Source organism: Microcaecilia unicolor, unplaced genomic scaffold, assembly GCF_901765095.1.
Source record: "Microcaecilia unicolor unplaced genomic scaffold, aMicUni1.1, whole genome shotgun sequence".
In the NCBI taxonomy this organism is placed as follows: domain Eukaryota; kingdom Metazoa; phylum Chordata; class Amphibia; order Gymnophiona; family Siphonopidae; genus Microcaecilia; species Microcaecilia unicolor.
The window spans coordinates 16312-34404 of NW_021963047.1; the positions used below are offsets into that span (position 1 = coordinate 16312).

Consider the following 18093-nt stretch of genomic DNA (forward strand, 5'->3'; position numbering starts at 1 on the left):
AATCAGAGATGTTCAATCTATAAACAGCATGTCTTTTTAAATTTAATTTGTCATACCTACTAAACCTACCAATTATTCTGGAATAAGAGTAAGCATAGATCGAATTCAGCCTCAAAGGTAACAGAATCAAAGTATCTCAACAGAAAAAAAAAAAAAAAATCTACCTGAAGACACTAAACTTCATTCCCTTGAAAATTAAAACTAAATCAAATCAGGTGCAGCTTAGCATCCAATCAGAAAGCCACTGGATCACGCCGTTAGCAGTTTTTTTTTTTTATGTGACCCAGTCACATGGAAAGGGGCCAGTCTGAGCTTACCAACTCCTTCCTGCCCCAAAACACTACTACTACTACTACGGTATTTAGCATTTCTATAGCGCTACAAGGCGTACGCAGCGCTGCACAAATATAGAAGACATGCTCAAAGAGCTTACAATCTGTTATACTGCAGGAAAACCAGCCCGCTGGCGCAGATCTGCCCGAAAAAAAAATAGGGCGGCAGTCTTCCCAACTAATTGGGCTCCCTTTAAGCGTAAAATACACTATTTTCCCAACCCGGCGCAGGCAACCATGTGCTGCGGCTCTCAGGCAGCTCTTTTCCGCCCTGAAAACAGTGAACATGAAAGTCGCAGTTTGGGAACTACCGCCACTCTCGAGTCGCAATCCCGACCTGAGAATGTCTGGGGAAAGCCCCAGGACTCACAGCTCTTTGGACGTGTAATTTCCATCAGTGCGAGACACAGCAGAAACCACAATCACATCCTCATCTCCACCACGGCCTCCTCACTTTTGCTTACTTTAGCCAAACAGCGCTGCGTACGTCTAGTAGCGCTATAGAAATAAGTAGTAGTAAAGGCCCTTTCTCCTTTACTTACACACATGCTTTCCTTACCCAACAGCCGAGCTTCCTTCCCGGTTCCCGCGCCTCCTCCTCAGAAAAAAAGGGAAGGGAGGGACTCCCCAAAGCAGCACGTGGCTTCCAAGCAAGGCAGAGGCTGCCTGGCGCCCCCAGTACAGAACTCAACCAATGCTCCTGCCCCACCTACATTGCAATCATCATTGTCAGACAACCTAATATACTATAAGCAAATTAATAGTTTACTGAAAAAAATCCAATGCTTTAACAACACAACTAATACTAGAATCAATATTTGGAGAAGCAGCACAAACACCAACCGTTAACACACACTCACCCTTACCCCAAAACCTCAGAGTGGAAGACGCCAAGAACCGCTAAAAACACACAAACTAGGAATTCAGAGCTCGAGTTCTGCTGTCTTACAGCCTCGGAGCATGCACCCTGTGAAAGGAAGACGCAGCTGATTGGTTATACTGCAGGAAGGAACTAGAAGACACTCTAGGTATAATACAACGACGAACGCAAACTAGACTAAGCTCTACTCCCTTTTCCTTCGCGCACACCTCTAATAAAGCTGCTGATTGGCTACAACTAAGACTCTTAGAGCAGAACCTAGGCGACAGGAGAAGCAGATGAGCTCCGCCCAATCCTCACTAGGGCAGGGCACGGAGCGAAGGAAGTTGGGGAGAGCAGCTAGGCGGGCCTTCTGTCAAATCGGGCTACTTTTGAAGTTCGGCGGCGGGTCGCATTTTTCTTTTGGGCTACTTTCTTGTTGTATGTGTGGTTTTTCGGGCGGTATTCGTCCCGATGTGTTCCGGCTGTCTCTCTGTGTATTCCAAGCCTCATTCTGGTGCTCCACTAGTATAGTTCACTCCAAGCCTCATTCTGGTGGTTCCCAGCCGCAGCCAACCAGCAGCGTCTTCTTTTTTTTCTGCAGGCTTCATTCTGTGATGCAATAGAGGGCACCAATAAGATTAAACTTGGCTCGTTTAGATTTGCTTTCGGAGCTTCTTCTCGCTATTATTAACTTCTGCCTTGAGGTATTTGGTGAAGGAGGCTTATGTTTTGACGTTTGGTCATTGTGTTGTCTCTAATATCGAATCCAGTTTTAGGGTACTGGACATTTTTTTTTTCAGTATATTCTAGCTTGCTTATGGTATTGGGCTGTCCGACCGTTCGTGTATGACACTTTGGTGGTGCGGTGGGGATCGAACAAAGTACACGAATAGACCAAAGGGTGGGGAGTGGCGGGTGATCCAGAGTGGTTGGAATTGGTCCTGTGTGCTGTATTTGCCAGTGTTCCAACAGCGACTGTTGCACCTTGGCCAACGTGGTTATATCCCACTTTGGGGCTAGGCTGAGGATAATTTTGCAGCTGGAAAGAAGAAAAAAAAATTGGGGAACAGGCTGAACGGAGGGAGGATGGGTAAGTTGAGAGAAACTGGAGGTAGGCTCAAAGCAGAAAGGAGCAGGGCCGACTTTAGCGTGAGTGAGGCCTCAGAGGGTATTGATAGGATAAGGGCCCTGAGAAACAGCCCACTTCTCTCCAGAGCTAAGAATAATACTTAGTGAAAGAGTTGCTTAAAGAGAGGGAAGCAAATGGAGAGAGAAGGAGAAAAAAAGAGGAATGGGCAAGCAAAAGGTCAGAAGCAGGAACAATTAAAAAGCAAAATAAGCACAAAAAAAAAAACAAGTCTAGAATTGGCTCACATTTCAGCCCCAAGTGAATAGTGCAGTGCACATAACCCCCCCCTTTTTTTTTTTTAAACATTAAAACAGTTGAGCTATAGGTGCAGTTTTTGAACAACACCATTTTGGCAATCTTGACTCTATATATAGTACTGTCTCACCTTGACTTTAGGTTAGAATTACGACTGGCCTGTTGAAAAGACTACTATTTATCCAAAATATGGCGGCATGCAGGATTTTTTTAAAAGTCTAGATTTGTTCATGTATAACACTTTTTTAGAGAACTTCTTTGGCTTCTGCTTTGTAAGATAACTGATTTTAAAATTTCTCATTTATGTTTTAAAAACATTATATGGAGATATACTGGAAGAGTTTCCCTCATTGGTATGTGTCTTTGTTGGCGATCATAGGGAATCCAGGAATTTTATTCTTATGTATTCTTCCTTTAAAGGAGTTTGTTATAAAATGTTACTTGAGTAATCTTATCAGGCAGCATCTATTTGGAATACACTTCCTGAGACTATTAGATCCTACAAATCTTATTTTATGTTTAGAAGAAGTTTATTTTAAGGAAATTTGCTGCAATTTTTAGCGTTACTTTTTTAAAACTTAGTTTAACTTCTGTAAATCACTTTGGGATCTTTCTAAGGGAAGAAGTGGTATATGAAAATGACAGACTAGAAAAAAAAAGAAACCTTTAATTTCCTGCTGATATGTCTGACAGACTTTAACAGAAGGGCCCACAATGAACACAGCTTATACAGTAGGGTGAGTCCACTGAAAACAAGATAAAGAAAATTGACAAAAATTGCATTGATCACATGGGCTGTATTGCCCTTTTTGAAGATCTTGTAGCTCGGGTAACAAAGGTTGAACTAACACATCCCTAATATTGCAGCACTGGGTCCTGGTTGCAAAACAGGATGAAGTTGCAAAACATGCTTGAGTTGATAAATGATTTGGGCCACCTTAGGTGCTAAGGTGGAATAAACCACACTTACACATGATGGTTCATAGGTTCCTGGTAGGTATCCTGTAACAGCAAATTGCAGTTAGCAAACAAAGCTCTCAAGCATGTTTAACTACGTTGGCCAGATATTCTTGAGCTAGAAATCTAGCTTTTAAAATAGATGCCTGAATTTTGAAATGCTTCTTGGAACAACAAATTCCTCTTATTCTCAGGAATTAACTTATAGGTAAAGCATCATGTAATTTTTGAGTCTTATGACTATCCTACCTTAATTATTACGTTTAACAGGTTTACGGTAAACATAAGTATTCAATGTAAATGACATCTTAATCACCTGTTTATCCAAAAAAGAAATGATGTAACTATGATGATAATTTCTCTATCCCAGAGCTGTGCTTTAATACCATATGGAGGCACCAATGTGCTGAATAATACAATATATATATGTACTTCCGGACCTCAGAAGTAACTCGTTTCAGATGAGGTACTTTGCCCCGTGGCTCGCTTTAATCTTCTTCTAAATTTCATTTATGCTTTAGTTATTATTTCAAAGTTATATTAAGAACTTATGTGCATAGCAGTGAATGAAACGCCACGGTAAAGTGGGAAGGACCAGCCCTGATGCAGCAAAGTGAAACATGGCCCGTGTTGGCCTGGGTCCTATGCAGATATAATAAAGCATAAATGAAAGTTAGAACAAAACAATTTGAGACCAATGAAGATTAAAATGAGCCATGGGGCAAAGTACATCATATGAAGAGTCTCTTCTGATGTCCGGAAGTACATATATATTCTGCTATTCAGCAAATTGGTGCCTCCATATGGTATTAAAGTAGAGCGCTGGGATAGAGAATTTAAGGTTCTGTTTACTAAGGTGTGCCAGCGTTTTTAGCGCGTTATAATGCTAGAGACATCCATAGGAATATATGGATGTCTCTAACAGTGCACGCTAAAAAAACACTAGCATACCTAAAGTGCGGCTTCCATATCATCAAGCTGATCAATCCATAGACTGGTGGGTTGTGTCCATCTACCAGCAGGTGGAGATAGAGAGGAAACTTTTGCCTCCCTATATGTGGTCATGTGCTGCCGGAAACTCCTCTGTATGTTCTCTATCTCAGCAGGTGGTGGTCACACACAGCAGCAGCTCTGGCTAGGCCTCCAAGCCTAATTTTTAGGTTTTGTTGAGTGCCTGGGGTTGAGGGCTCTTTTGAGCAAGTGCAAACCTGGTGGTGCCAGGTCCCTCCTTTTCTCCCCCCTCCCGCTGGCTCCGTTAAAAAAAAAAAAAAAAAAAATTTTGAACGTCCTTAAAGGCGTTTATTTCGACGTTTATTTAAACGTTTATTGCAGCTACTCACTGGGACACCAGGTCGTTACAGCTCGGAGCGGACAGCAGGTAATTTTTACCTTTTTATAGCGGGCAGGGGGTTCCCCGATTTATCTCCACGTGGCATATGGCGTCGGAGGGCGAGGGCGTAAAGAGTCGCTCCCCGGATCGCTTGGGCGCTTCTAGAGGGGATGCGGGGGTCTTAAAGCCTGATTCGCCCTTGTTGGGTGACAGTTTCGTGGCCGATGAATGTCCCGGTCCTTCCTCCGGCGTGGCGATTTTTCCCGCCATAAACGCCCATCCCCCGCTCCTCGCCTCCGCCATCTTGGCCGGCCACGCGGCTCGGACGGCTTCTTCTTAGGCCGCCCTTGAGGTTGGAGACATTAATGCCATGAACGCCCTTAATTTGGGCGACGGCACAAAAGCGGCTAAAGTTAAGCGCCGTTCTTCCCGCGCGGCTCCTTCGCGGAGTGTCGCGCCGGACGCCATTTTGGATGCGCAGCATGTCTCTCCCCCGCTCTTGCGAGCACTGGTTGAGGGTGCGTCTAGGGCTGTTGCCCAGGCTGCGGAAGTACACAGTCTAGGGGGTTTCTCCCCCGAGTTTGTTTTGCTGCTGCATCAGGCCTTCCTTATGCAAAACGCTGCCCCTGCTCCCTCGTCTGGTAAAGAGGTTGAGGTTCCCAGAGGTAAACGCCCTCAGGTTGATTCCCAGGCCTTGGAGGACTTTGTCTCCTCCGATGTAGATGAGGGCAGCGTATCTGAGGTCTCCCAATGGTCCTTTGCGGATTCCTTGGAGGAGACGGATCCCCGCTCGGATGGAGCGGATGACCCCTCTGCAGCGCGGCTTTTTAGCTCAGAGGATTTGTCCAACCTGTTGGTACAGGCCATGGACACTTTGAAGATTTCCTCTCCGGAGGACGTCTCTCCCTCAGCCCCTGTTGGCTCTGCCATTATGCTGGGGACGAAGCGCCCGCCTAGAACCTTCCACGTGCATGATGCCATGCACACCTTAATTGCGGCTCAATGGGATGTCCCGGAAGCGAGCCTTAAAGTGGCTAGGGCTATGTCCCGCCTCTATCCTTTGACTGAAAGTGAACGTGAGGCCTATCTGTGGCCTACCGTGGATTCTTTAATCACTGCGGTGACTAAGAAAACGGCGTTGCCGGTGGAAGGTGGCACGGCCCTAAAGGACGCCCAAGACAGAAGATTGGAGGCGGCCTTAAGGTCGTCCTTTGAGGCAGCTGCTTTAAGTTTGCAGGCCTCAATTTGCGGCTCCTATGTGGCCAGGGCGTGCCTGACTATGGTGCAGCGGGCTTTCCCCTCGGATCTTTCCTTGAGGGCTGATTGGCCGGCCCTGGAATCGGGCTTAGCCTATTTGGCAGACTTGCTGTATGATGTCTTGAGGGCCTCAGCGAAAGGCATGGCTCAGACAATCTCTGCGCGGCGGTGGCTTTGGCTGAAACATTGGTCTGCTGACCACGCCTCTAAATCCCGCCTGGCTAGATTGCCTTTTAAAGGCAAGCTGCTCTTTGGGGTCGAGCTGGACAAAATCGTGACCGATCTTGGCACGTCTAAGGGCAAGAAGTTACCAGAGGTCAGGGTTCGGGCTAGTACTCGCCCTGGTACCTCCAGAGGACGGTTTCAGGAAGCCCGTCGGTACCGCCCGGGCAGGTCGGGCTCCTCTGCCCCCTCTTCCTTCAAGAGGAACTTCTCCCCCAAGCAGCATTCCTTTCGCAGAGACCGCCGTCCCGGAGGTGCTCCCTCCGGTCCTCCCCCAGGGTCTCGTACCCAATGACGGGGCCTTGCTCCACGCCCCAGTGCAGATTGGAGGACGGCTGTCCTCGTTTATGGGCGAGTGGACCACAATAACTTCAGACGCTTGGGTGCTGGAAGTCATCAGAGACGGCTACAAGCTAGAGTTCTGCCGACCCTTAGACGGGTTTGTACTCTCTCCCTGCAAGTCTCCGGTCAAAGCTGTGGTAGTGCAGCAGACCTTGAACAATCTGATCCGCCTGGGGGCGGTCGTTCCGGTGCCAGAAAATCAGCTTGGCAAGGGATGTTACTCCTTTTTCTTTGTGATACCAAAGAAAGGAGGTTCTGTACGGCCTATCCTCGACCTCAAAGGGCACTTTCGCATGGAGACCCTCCGCTCTGTTATAGCGGCAGTGAAGGCAGGAGAGTTCCTGGCATCCTTGGACATCAAGGAAGCGTACTTGCATATTCCCATCTGGCCTCCTCATCAACGCTTTCTGCGTTTTGCAGTACTGGGCCGACACTTCCAGTTCAGAGCCCTCCCGTTCGGGTTGGCTACTGCTCCGCGGACCTTCTCCAAAGTAATGGTGGTCATCGCGGCCTTCCTGAGGAAGGAAGGAGTTCAAGTCCATCCTTATCTGGACGACTGGTTGATCCAAGCCCCCTCTTATGCAGAGTGCGGCAAAGCTGTGAACCGGGTGGTTGCTCTTTTGAGCTCCCTGGGGTGGATCATCAACTGGGAGTAAAGCCAGCTGCGCCCGACTCAGTCCCTGGAGTATCTGGGAGTTCGATTCGACACCCAAGTGGGCAGAGTGTTCCTGCCAGACAATCGGATTGTCAAGTTTCAGGCTCAGGTGGACTAGTTCCTAGTAGCCTCTCCTATTCGGGCTTGGGACTACGTGCAGCTGTTGGGCTCTATGACGGCCACGATGGAAGTAGTGCCCTGGGCCAGGGCTCATATGAGAGCACTACAACAATCTCTGCTGCTGCGCTGGACTCTGATGTCGGAGGATTATGCTGTGCGCCTTCCCTTGGACCCAGCAGTGTGCAAGGCGCTGAGCTGGTGGACGCAGACAGACAAGTTGTCTGCAGGAATGCCTCTGGTGACCCCGGAGTGGATTGTCGTCACGACAGATGCCTCTTTGATGGGCTGGGGAGCCCACTGCTTGGGAAGGACAGCGCAGGGGCTCTGGTCTCCTGCAGAGGCAAGTGGTCTATCAACCTCCTGGAACTCAGAGCCATTCGGTTGGTGTTGTTGGAGTTCATCCCGGTACTGGTGTTGAAGCCTGTACGGGTCCTGTCGGACAATGCCACGGCTGTGGCCTATGTCAACCGCCAGGGAGGTACCAAGAGCGCCCCTCTAGCCAAGGAGGCCATGAATCTATGCCAGTGGGCGGAAGCGAACCTGGAACAGCTGTCAGCGGCCCACATTGCCGGAGTCATGAATGTCAAGGCGGACTTTCTCAGTCGCCATACCTTGGACCCCGGAGAGTGGCAGCTATCTGCTCAGGCGTTCTTGGGCATCACGAAGCGCTGGGGCCAGCCGAGCCTAGATCTGATGGCGTCATCGGCCAATTGTCAAGTGCCGCGCTTTTTCAGCAGAGGACGGGACCCTCGATCCCTGGGAGTAGATGCTCTTCTCCAACAGTGGCCGACACAAGAGCTTCTCTATGTGTTCCCGCCCTGGCCCATGTTGGGCAGGGTGCTAGACCGGGTGGCAAAGCATCCCGGCAGGGTAATCCTGGTGGGTCCGGATTGGCCCTGGTATGCGGACTTGATCAGGCTCTCAGTCGGCGATCCTCTGCGGCTGTCAGTGGAGCAGGGCCTGTTTCATCAGGGCCCCGTGGTGATGGAGGATCCCTCCCCCTTTGGTCTTATGGCCTGGCTATTGAGCGGCAGCGTCTGAGAAAGAAGGGCTTCTCAGACAAGGTCATCGCCACTATGCTGAGAGCGAGGAAGCGCTCTACTTCTACTGCTTACGCCAGGGTTTGGCGTATCTTTGCAGCGTGGTGTGAAGCAGGCTCACTTTCTCCCTGCACTGCTCCAATTTCTTCAGTGTTGGCGTTCCTGCAAGAAGGTCTGGAGAAAGGCCTGTCGCTCAGTTCCCTGAAAGTTCAGGTAGCGGCTCTGGCTTGCTTCAGGGGCCGCCTGAAGGGTGCTTCCCTGGCTTCGCAGCCAGATGTGGTACGCTTTCTCAAGGGAGTTAATCACCTGCGCCCTCCTCTGCACTCAGTGGTGCCTGCGTGGAATCTCAACCTGGTGCTAAGAGCATTGCAGAAGCCGCCTTTTGAACCCTTGTCGAGGGCATCTCTGAAAGACCTGACGTTGAAAGCAGTCTTTTTGGTGGCTATCACTTCAGCCAGAAGAGTTTCCGAGCTCCAGGCACTCTCATGTCGAGAGCTTTTTCTGCAGTTCACTGAGGCAGGAGTGACTATTCGCACAGTGCCTTCCTTCCTGCCCAAGATTGTTTTTCGCTTCCATGTGATTCAGCAGCTCTGTCTCCCTTCCTTTCGTAGGGAGGTCTACCCAGAGGAATACTCTGCTCTCAATTTCTGGATGTGAGACGAGTCATCATCAGATACTTGGAAGTGACCAATGATTTCCGGAAATTGGATCATCTGTTTGTCCTGTTTACAGGTCCTCGTAAGGGTCTGCAGGCTTCTAAGCCTACAGTGGCAAGATGGGCAAGGAAGCCATTGCAGCGGCTTAGGTGGCCGCGGGGAAGGCCCATACCTTTGCCAGGCATTACCGCTTGACTGTGGCTGCTCGGGCGGAGGCCCGGTTTGGAGCTTCAGTGTTGCGGTCAGGGATTTCTATGTCCCGCCCTGGGTGAGTACTGCTTCGGTACATCCCACCAGTCTATGGATTGATCAGCTTGATGATATGGAAGGTAAAATTATGTATCGTACCTGATAATTTTCTTTCCATTAATCATAGCTGATCAATCCATAGCCCCTCCCAGATATCTGTACTGTTTATATTCTGGTTGAATTTTAGGTTCAAGTTTAGCCTTCAGTTACTTCAGGAGGACTTCGTGTTCAAGTTCTTCTTTCACTTGGATTCTTCAAGAGTTGAGACGAGTTTGTGTTACAGTGAGCTGCTGCATTCCTCTCCCCTCCGTTTTACGGGGCTGGATTGAGATTTAAATTCTGCCGGCACTCCCTCCCGCTTCGTGCGGCTGTAGGGCAGCTTTGTACCCTTCCCGCTTCGGCGGTGTTAGGGTCAGTCAGCTCCTCCCGCGGTTGCGGTTGCAGGATAAGCCAGATCCCCCCGCATCGGCGGGTGTGGTGTTCCTCCCCCGCTCCGCGGGGATGAGCTGGACGGATTCCCCTCCCCCACTTGTGTGGGGATGAGCTGGGTTAATTCCCCTCCCCCGTTTCGGCGGTGGTGAGCTGGGCAGAGTGTCCCTTCGTGGGTGTAATTCTCTAAGTGCTGAGTCCTGCGGATGGAGCTTTGATATCGACATACTGAGGAGTTTCCGGCAGCACATGACCACATATAGGGAGGCAAAAGTTTGCTCTCTATCTCCACCTGCTGGTAGATGGACACAACCCACCAGTCTATGGATTGATCAGCTATGATTAATGGAAAGAAAATTATCAGGTACGATACATAATTTTACCTTAATAAACAGTTGCGCCTACAGTGTGGCTTAGTAAACAGGGCCCTTATTCTGTTAAAAAACCCTCACTCAACAGTAAGTTATGATCTATTTAATGCCTATGGTACTATCATAATATACAATGAATTATAAGTTAGGTAGCTCACAAATTCATATAACTCATCTACTGATGCTGCCCCAAATCATAAAAATATCATTGTCTCACCCATGTCTTACTGTGTTCATTGAAGTGAAAAATGGTTAGTAAAGAATAGACAATCACAGAACCTAGTAATACTCTGCCAGAGACAGAAATTCACCCAGAATAACAATTCTCTGGATTTGTGTGTTTAGGGAATGATACAGAACACCAAGGAAGTTTCGTTTCACACTGGTAGTACGCATGAAGAAATATTTGAAAGTGTAAATATATATTCATTACAATAATAATTAGTAAAATGGCAAACAAGCACACAAAATAAATACTGCTAGGGTTACACTGACAATCTGAATAAGAATTACACAAAAATTGATATCTGCATACATATATATTCTGTTACAGTACTAAAAATGATACACCTGAGAAGAGAATGCTAAAAGGCAAATATATTCAGCTAATAAACTATGCCCATGAGATCTAATTCAGCCTTTGGCAGACTAGAAATAATAACTAACTGTCCCCAAACTACCTGATTTCTCACCATCACAAGCCATTTGCTCAGCAGCAGGGTCTCTGGATGAAAGATAGAATTCTTTTCTTCAGCTCAAGCTGTGTCCACAGCAAACCAACCAGTGAGCATCTGGTTAGTGGAGAGATAAGTTACAGATCCAGCCAACACCTGTAGCTGGTCTCTCATACAAGGTTAGAAGCCGTAATTCTCAATTTAAACTTCTCTGTAATGTTCTATAGAGAGGCAGTTGTGGAGAGAGACAGACAGACAGACTACTATCAGCTGTGTATCCACTCTGGTGCTGCACCAAAATTAATCTCCTTTGTTCTTCACCAAATCTGGTACCAGATTCTGTCCACTGTCTCATGTGACTGTTATGGCCCAATCAGATCATGCATTCCTCCTTTCCAGCAGACAGAATGGAAGCCTGGAGAACACTGATGTCAATAGTTGATTCAGGCACACTCCCTGCAAGTGCCATCCCTGACCAAGGAGGCCCACAAGCCTTATCTCATACTTGTGTCAGTGTAAATCTGTCTAGTTACCAACTTCAGGCCTAAAGATGAAGTGCAGATGCTCTCTGGAATGCCAGTGTGTCCTTGAGCTGGCAAGCAGTGTAGAAATGTAGGAAACATTCAGGCAACCATGACATTATCTTAAAAAGATGGTTCCTGGCCAAGTCAGAGTTTGTTTAATAGAGTTTGTTTAATAGGCCTCAGTTGCATAAAAGGTGATACACCAGTGACACCCCTTCAGCATACCATGCAAAAGAATATAAAAATAACTAGTAAAAAAGGCCTGTTTCTCAAAAAACTGAAACGGGTGCTAGCAAGGCTATCTTGTAATGCCCTCCCCTCCATGTCCAGCGATTCTTTCCTCCCCTTCCATCCCCTCCGTGTCTCGTGATTCTGACCTCCCCTCCATTTCCAGCGATCCTCCTCTGCCCTGCCGTCCCCTCCGTGTCCCGCGATTCTGGTCTCCCCTCCATGTCTAGTGATCCTCTGCCCTGCTGTCCCCGCGATTCTGGCCTCCCCTCCGTGTCCCGCGATTCTGGCCTCCCCTCCCATCCGTGTCCAGCAATTGTCCTGTGCCCTGCCCTCCCATCCCCTCCATGTCCCACGATTCTCCCCTCGCCTCCCATCCCCTCCGTGTCCTGCGATTCTCCCCTCGCCTCCCATCCCCTCCATGTCCAGCGATTCTCTCCTGTGCCCTGCCCTCATCTGTGTTCGGTGATTCTCCTCTGCCCTGCCCTCCCCTCACCTTGATGTCTTGCGATTCTGCCCTCCCCAGCGATTCTCCTCTGCCATGCCCTTCTCATTCAGCGTTGTCTCCTCTCATCCACCATTACGTTGCCTTCACTTACTTGCGTTCGTAACATCCTGACGTCAGCTCGCCTCTAGCATTCCCTTATCTCTCACTGTTCCGCCCTCCTCTGACTTCATTTCGTCTTTACGCGAGGGCGGGACAGTGAGAGGGAAGGAAATGCTGGAGGTGTGCTGATGTCAGGATGTTACGACCCCAGCCAGCCAGCCATAGAATGTTGAGATACAAATTATATAGTAGATTCCTCCAACTGATACTGTATACAAGTTAGTGATATTAGGCACCATTTCTGTACCTATCATGGTACCATGTGTCTGAAGAAAAAAAAAACTATCACTGCAGACCTATGATGTTATTTTAGTGCTTGTGGTGATATTTTGTGTATTTACCCTTTGGAGTCACTTGTGGACATTTTGTTTTTTTTTACTGATTGCCCCCTATTTGCAAAACATTACATTTCTTGTATTCGTGAAGTATTATTACTTTGAGAGGAGATTTCTCTTTTGTATTTAATTTGTGATTATAGTGCTTTGTTCATTTGGTTGGGGGGGAGCACAGAAAGTCAGCCACTGCATGACATTTAATCCTCTGGTCCAAGGATGGCATCAGATTGATATTTAACAGTTGTGCTGAAACCTGTTTGATGTGCTGGTGGGGTTGTTGGGAATGCCGTGGTTAAATAAATTTTATGAACACAAAGAGAGGGTCACCAAGTGGAGCCAAGCAGGCAAGAGCCCTTAAAAAGAAATTGACTTCACCTAAGTCAAACTGTTTTTATTTAATGGCTGAAAAAGTATTGACACTGGAAAAAAAAGTACAGCCTGAGTTTTTTCTGTTTTCACTGTGTAATACATATAACAAATGGGTTTTTTAAACCAGTATGCTAAAACAATATTTACTTGAGGAATTCTATGTAAATGCATTATGCTGAATTTGCACAGAATTCTCTCATGCAAAATTCTGCAATTACTTTGCTGAATTCTGTGCATCTGATTAGGCCCAGAGAGAGGAGTCTGTAACTGCAGATGCCAGCCTGCTCTTGTCCAGTGGAGGGTAGTCTTGCAGTCTCTTTTCCCACCCCTACACTTTGGCTTTATTGTACTCTAACCTCTAACCTGTCACAGGGGCAATCAACAGGTCTTACTCACTGGTGCAGCCTCTTCTGCCTGATTCCTTCTGAAATCAGAGGTGTCTGTGGCCAGCAGTTCTTGCAAGACTCTGGCTTTGCATGGTTCTGATTTCAGGAAGAAGAAGCAACAGGTAAGAAGCACTGTTGACCAATTCTTCTTGGCAACAGAGGGAGGGGCTGTGGAGGGGAATGTGGGTGTAGGACAGTGTGTCTCAACCCTCCGCTAGAGGTACATCTAGCCAGTTAGAATTACCACAATGAATATGCATGAGATAAATTTGCATGCATCACAGACCCATTGTATGCAAATCTGTTTCATACATCTTTATTATGGTAATCTTGAAAAATTGCCTGGCTAGGTGTGCCTCCAGGAGAGGGTTCAGAAGCAATGTGGTGGGGGGGGGGGGGGGGGGGCGAAGCAAGGAAAAGTGATGATGCCAGGGGGTAGAAAGAAAGGGAAAGGAACTAATGATGCAAAGTGAGTGAGGTAGGGGAAGAGGAAAGGTGATAATAAGCGATGACATAGTGAACCCAGTGCTGTGTGTGTCATGAAATAAAGGTTGGAGACTACTGAAGAAGAGAATAGTTCAGGAGGGCAGGATCTGGAAGGAGAGTCAGGTGAGCAGAGTGTCAAGCCTTGAGGGGCTCAGAGAAAAAGCTTGATCTGCTGTAATAAGAAGGGTTTGGGAAGACTAAGAGAACTGAGGAAGGAGGGGGTTTGAGCCTGGGGGATGGACCAGAGGCAGCTGGGGTGTCAGGCCTGGATGAGGTGAAGTGGGGAGATAGCCTAGAGACCAACGAGGGAGTGAACCTGAAAAGAGGGAGACATATCAAGCCTGGAGAGGGTTTCAAGCCTAAAGGCCAGGGAGAATCCAGCCTGGAGATGGTCCCAAGATTTATGATGGGGGATTTTTGCACAAAATATTAAATAATGCTTTATTGTGTTATAGATTAATATTCAAAGTCATGGAAAGTTATTTATATCGTGTTATTTGAACAGATAAAGGCAGGAACATTTTTGTTGCACAGAATCTCACCAGGGGTAGATATTATAGAGAAGTCAGTGGTTACTGCCAATCTGTACAACCCATTTTTGCACCAGAGAATATGGGTGGAACCGTCAAACAGCTGCTTATTTGTGAACTGTAATATCAAATGAACAGAAGTGTCTGCCTTACTATAAATAATACTGTTTTTAGTACATGGCACCTGCCACTACCTAGTAATATGATATTCTATTTTTGCTGATATTTTACAGTTGTTAAAGATGAAGAAGATAAAGCGAAAGGAATTAGAGAGTTACCTTCAACAGGTTGATGGTTTTGAAAATCCAAAATTAGTTCTGGAGCAGTATCCAACAAGGCCCCATATTGCAGGTAAAGTTGGGTTTATTTTCTGGGGAAAGTTTGTTGGAGTTTGCATTCTTCGCTGTGAGCTGGTTTCACAGACTTGCTAGAGCAGGTAATTCCTGTGCTGTGCAGTTGAGTGATTTCCTTGACTCTGCTGCCCAAATCTAGACACCATTACAAATGATGCAGGCTAACTCCATTATGGACTAGCAGAGTTGGGGGCGGTAAAATATTTGTATCCATAGAATCATATGGCGAGAAGTGCTGATTCGGGTACCATTATAAGAAAAACACAAACATACACCTGATCCTTCAATTGTAGGTTAATTGAATATAGAAATAAAAAGTGTTAAAGGCAAGGGATTGTACAACAGCAATGCTTTCTTGTTATGCTTTGATTCTGGAAGGAATTACTTTTATATAGGAGCCAGTGATACTATCCTAAGAACCATGGATTTGAGAGGAAATATTTACATGAGCTTGGAAGCATAGATCAGACTTTGCAAACCAACCAGCAGAGAGACCCATTGACCGTTCAGCTACTTTCCATTTGTTTCGTGAAAAAGAAAAAAACTGAGCATGTTAAAATCACAATTTATGCCAAAAGGCAGTTTAGCATTAAGGACCTGTCATGGAGTTTCTCCTAATCTCTGCATATGAGAAAAATTCTTAGTGACTCTGATGTCTCACTAATATCATCAGTGCAGAGTTGAAGAAGTGAAATTGACATTTTAAAAACATTTAAACGTAATTCTTTTTTTAATGTATTCAGTGCATTTGTTCATGTTGCTTAGCTTTTTTATGCTGTGGTAGCTGTGACTTTTTTAGCCATGTTAGTCCACTTTTAAAGGTAATCAATAGAAATAGAACAAAATAAAACATGGAAAATAAACTAAGACAATACCTTTTTTATTGGACATAACTTAATACATTTTTTGATTAGCTTTCGAAGGTGGCCCTTCTTCGTCAGATCGGAAATAAGCAAATGTTGATAGATGACATTTTATATATAAGTGAAACATCAAAGCATTTCAGTGACAGTCTAACAGGATGAGGGTTGGTTAGGTGAGAGACAGGGAGATATGCATGGAGATAAGAGGGTGACAAAGCAGTGCACTGCTGGAATTCTTGTCTATCAATATTGCATTTTTCAGTTATGGAGTAAATCATTTGGAATTCTTTGCCAGAAGGCTTTAGGTTAGAGACTTAATATATTTGTATTTAGGAAGGAAGTGAAGGCTTGTTGTGTGTGTGTTGGGGGGGGGGGGGGGTGGTTCAGCTTGCTTTTAGTTGATTTTGTATTGTTATTGATGTATTTACTCTTGTTTTATTTTGATCGGATTGTTTTGTTTTAATATTATTTACTTTCCCCAAAAGAGAAGATGAGCAGACTAAATAAATAAAACACTGGTACACAGCTTTTCAAAGAGAGAGACTGTATAGTAAAGCATAAATTAACACAGTAATTATTGCTTATTCACTGCAAACCACAACTTAGATTCATTTCCTACCTCCTGTGTTACTTTTTGTTCTTTTTTTTTTTATATAGCATGTATGCTTTATACAATTCATACAACATATGACGATATTGAAGATAAAGTGATTGCAGATTTTGGCTGTGGTTGTGGTGTTCTCAGTATTGGAGCTGCTATGTTAGGTGCTGGGTAAGTGCAGAGCATGAATGTCATGTTTTGTCTATTTGCTATCTGGGAACAAACTAGAAGATACAGAATTTAGCAGTGCTTGCTAAGAGCTGTGCTATGCATCTACTGAGAAATAACATTGCCAGTCTTTTCTGTGGAATATGGTAATGACTGCAAGAAAAAATGAAATGATCTGTTGAGTTTTAAGAACATTCGATTAACAGGACTTTTTCAACATGTGCACCTATTCTGACTCCATGTGCAATTTTTCCTTAGTCATTCTTATCTTCTGTCTAAACTCTTGTTGTTATTCTTATGTATTTGTCCCACCTCCACTTACCCCTATGCTGTCTATTCAGATATTTAATATGTGTTGTGTTAATATTGTGAGTAGCATGCTATGATAGTGTGTACTGTTATTTGAATATTTTACTAACAGTTGATTAGGGGTCCTTTTACTAAGCTGCAGTGACAAATGGTCTCAGCATGTCCTCATGTGAGTCATTCCCTTGTGCTAAGGCCGTTTTTATTGTGGCCATGAAACCCTTGATTTTTTATTTTATTTCATTAATGGTCATAATGGCCATGGCTAACCCGCAGCCATTTTTATGTTCCAAATCATTTTTAAGTTTAAAGATTTTTGTTAAGTTTAAAGAATATAACAAAGGAAACATATACAAAACAGGTTTCAAATTATATCAAATTAGTACCATCCCCCCCCCCCCACCTGAATCCTCCCCTCTCCAAAACCCAAAATTACAGCACAGTGGTTCATAACTAACGGAGAGTTTTGGCTCTTATAGCCCCGTGATACTAGTCCTCCCCTAGCTACCCTTGATATAAGATCAATTCTTTAGAACAATGGTATCGCAGATGACACTCATCTAGACAGCTTTATAGCAAATTTATGTTTCAAATCATTTTTATTAAACCACAAATGAAAAACATTTGACATCTAATAAGAAACAGTAATTGTAACTATACAAAAAAATATCCCAACCACAACCTTCCATCCCTTCTCCCCCCACTTAACGTCCAACTCAAAGCCAAAACAATCCTGACGATCAAATGTTCAGCAGCCGACTTCTTGCCACTGTAGACATGCTTGCCCAAAATGAGACACACAAAAAGTGGGAAGTGGACCAATGACTCCAGAGACTGGGACAACTGAGTCGAACAAGTCAAACTTTATTACAGACTCGACACAGATCTGTGTTTCGGCCACAGGCGTGCCTCAGGAGTCCTTATAGTCTGAGCTCTGGTGTGGAGTCCTTGTGTAAAAGGGGGTCTGAAATCATGTCTGCTCTGCAAGTCGTATTTCTCTTTTGAAGCTTGTCAGCTAACACAGTGTCATGTCCCCTGCCTCAACGCAAGCGGCGTCCTCGGGCTGCACTGGGTCCCGTCGACACGCACACTTGACTGGCACAGCCCTGAGCCATGTGTGTGTAGTTCTTCTCTGGCTGCAGGCTCCTTGATTGCTTTGCATCCATGCACCTGACTCTGCTCTCTCTCTCTCTCTCTGCCTGGCTTCCAGGCTCCTTGATTGCTTTGCTTCCACCCACCTGGGTCTGCTCTTCCTCTGCCTGGCTTCCCTTGCTTCTCTCCTATTCGTCTTCTGCTTCCTCCTTCCCCTGCTCTTGTCCTATGGCTGTGCCCCTTCTCCCTGCTGATGTCTGACGCCAGCACTTTATCAGCTGAGCTCTCCCTAGATTCCTTGCTTCGGCTTCTACTTTGGTAGGTGTTTCTTGCTCAGTAGTGTGCTTCTCCTCTACTTTGTTCTT

General features: G+C 45.9%; 1 protein-coding gene across 4 annotated transcripts in view; it reads left to right on the top strand.

The window, feature by feature from the left end:
• Positions 1–1805: 1805 nt before the first annotated feature.
• LOC115458836 (methyltransferase-like protein 5) overlaps positions 1806–18093 on the top strand; it is a 48644-nt gene continuing 32356 nt past the window's right edge. Inside the window, exons 1-4 of one of the 4 annotated variants that reach the window (XM_030188662.1) lie at positions 1806–1898; positions 3161–3315; positions 14579–14696; positions 16219–16333. In XM_030188662.1, coding sequence (XP_030044522.1) covers positions 14588–14696; positions 16219–16333 — 224 coding nt within the window. In that variant the 5' untranslated portion in view covers positions 1806–1898; positions 3161–3315; positions 14579–14587. Of the gene's footprint in view, positions 2285–3160; positions 3316–14578; positions 14697–16218; positions 16334–18093 lie in introns of all 4 variants that reach the window. The other 3 variants (XM_030188661.1, XM_030188663.1, XM_030188660.1) reach the window with 3 other exon arrangements.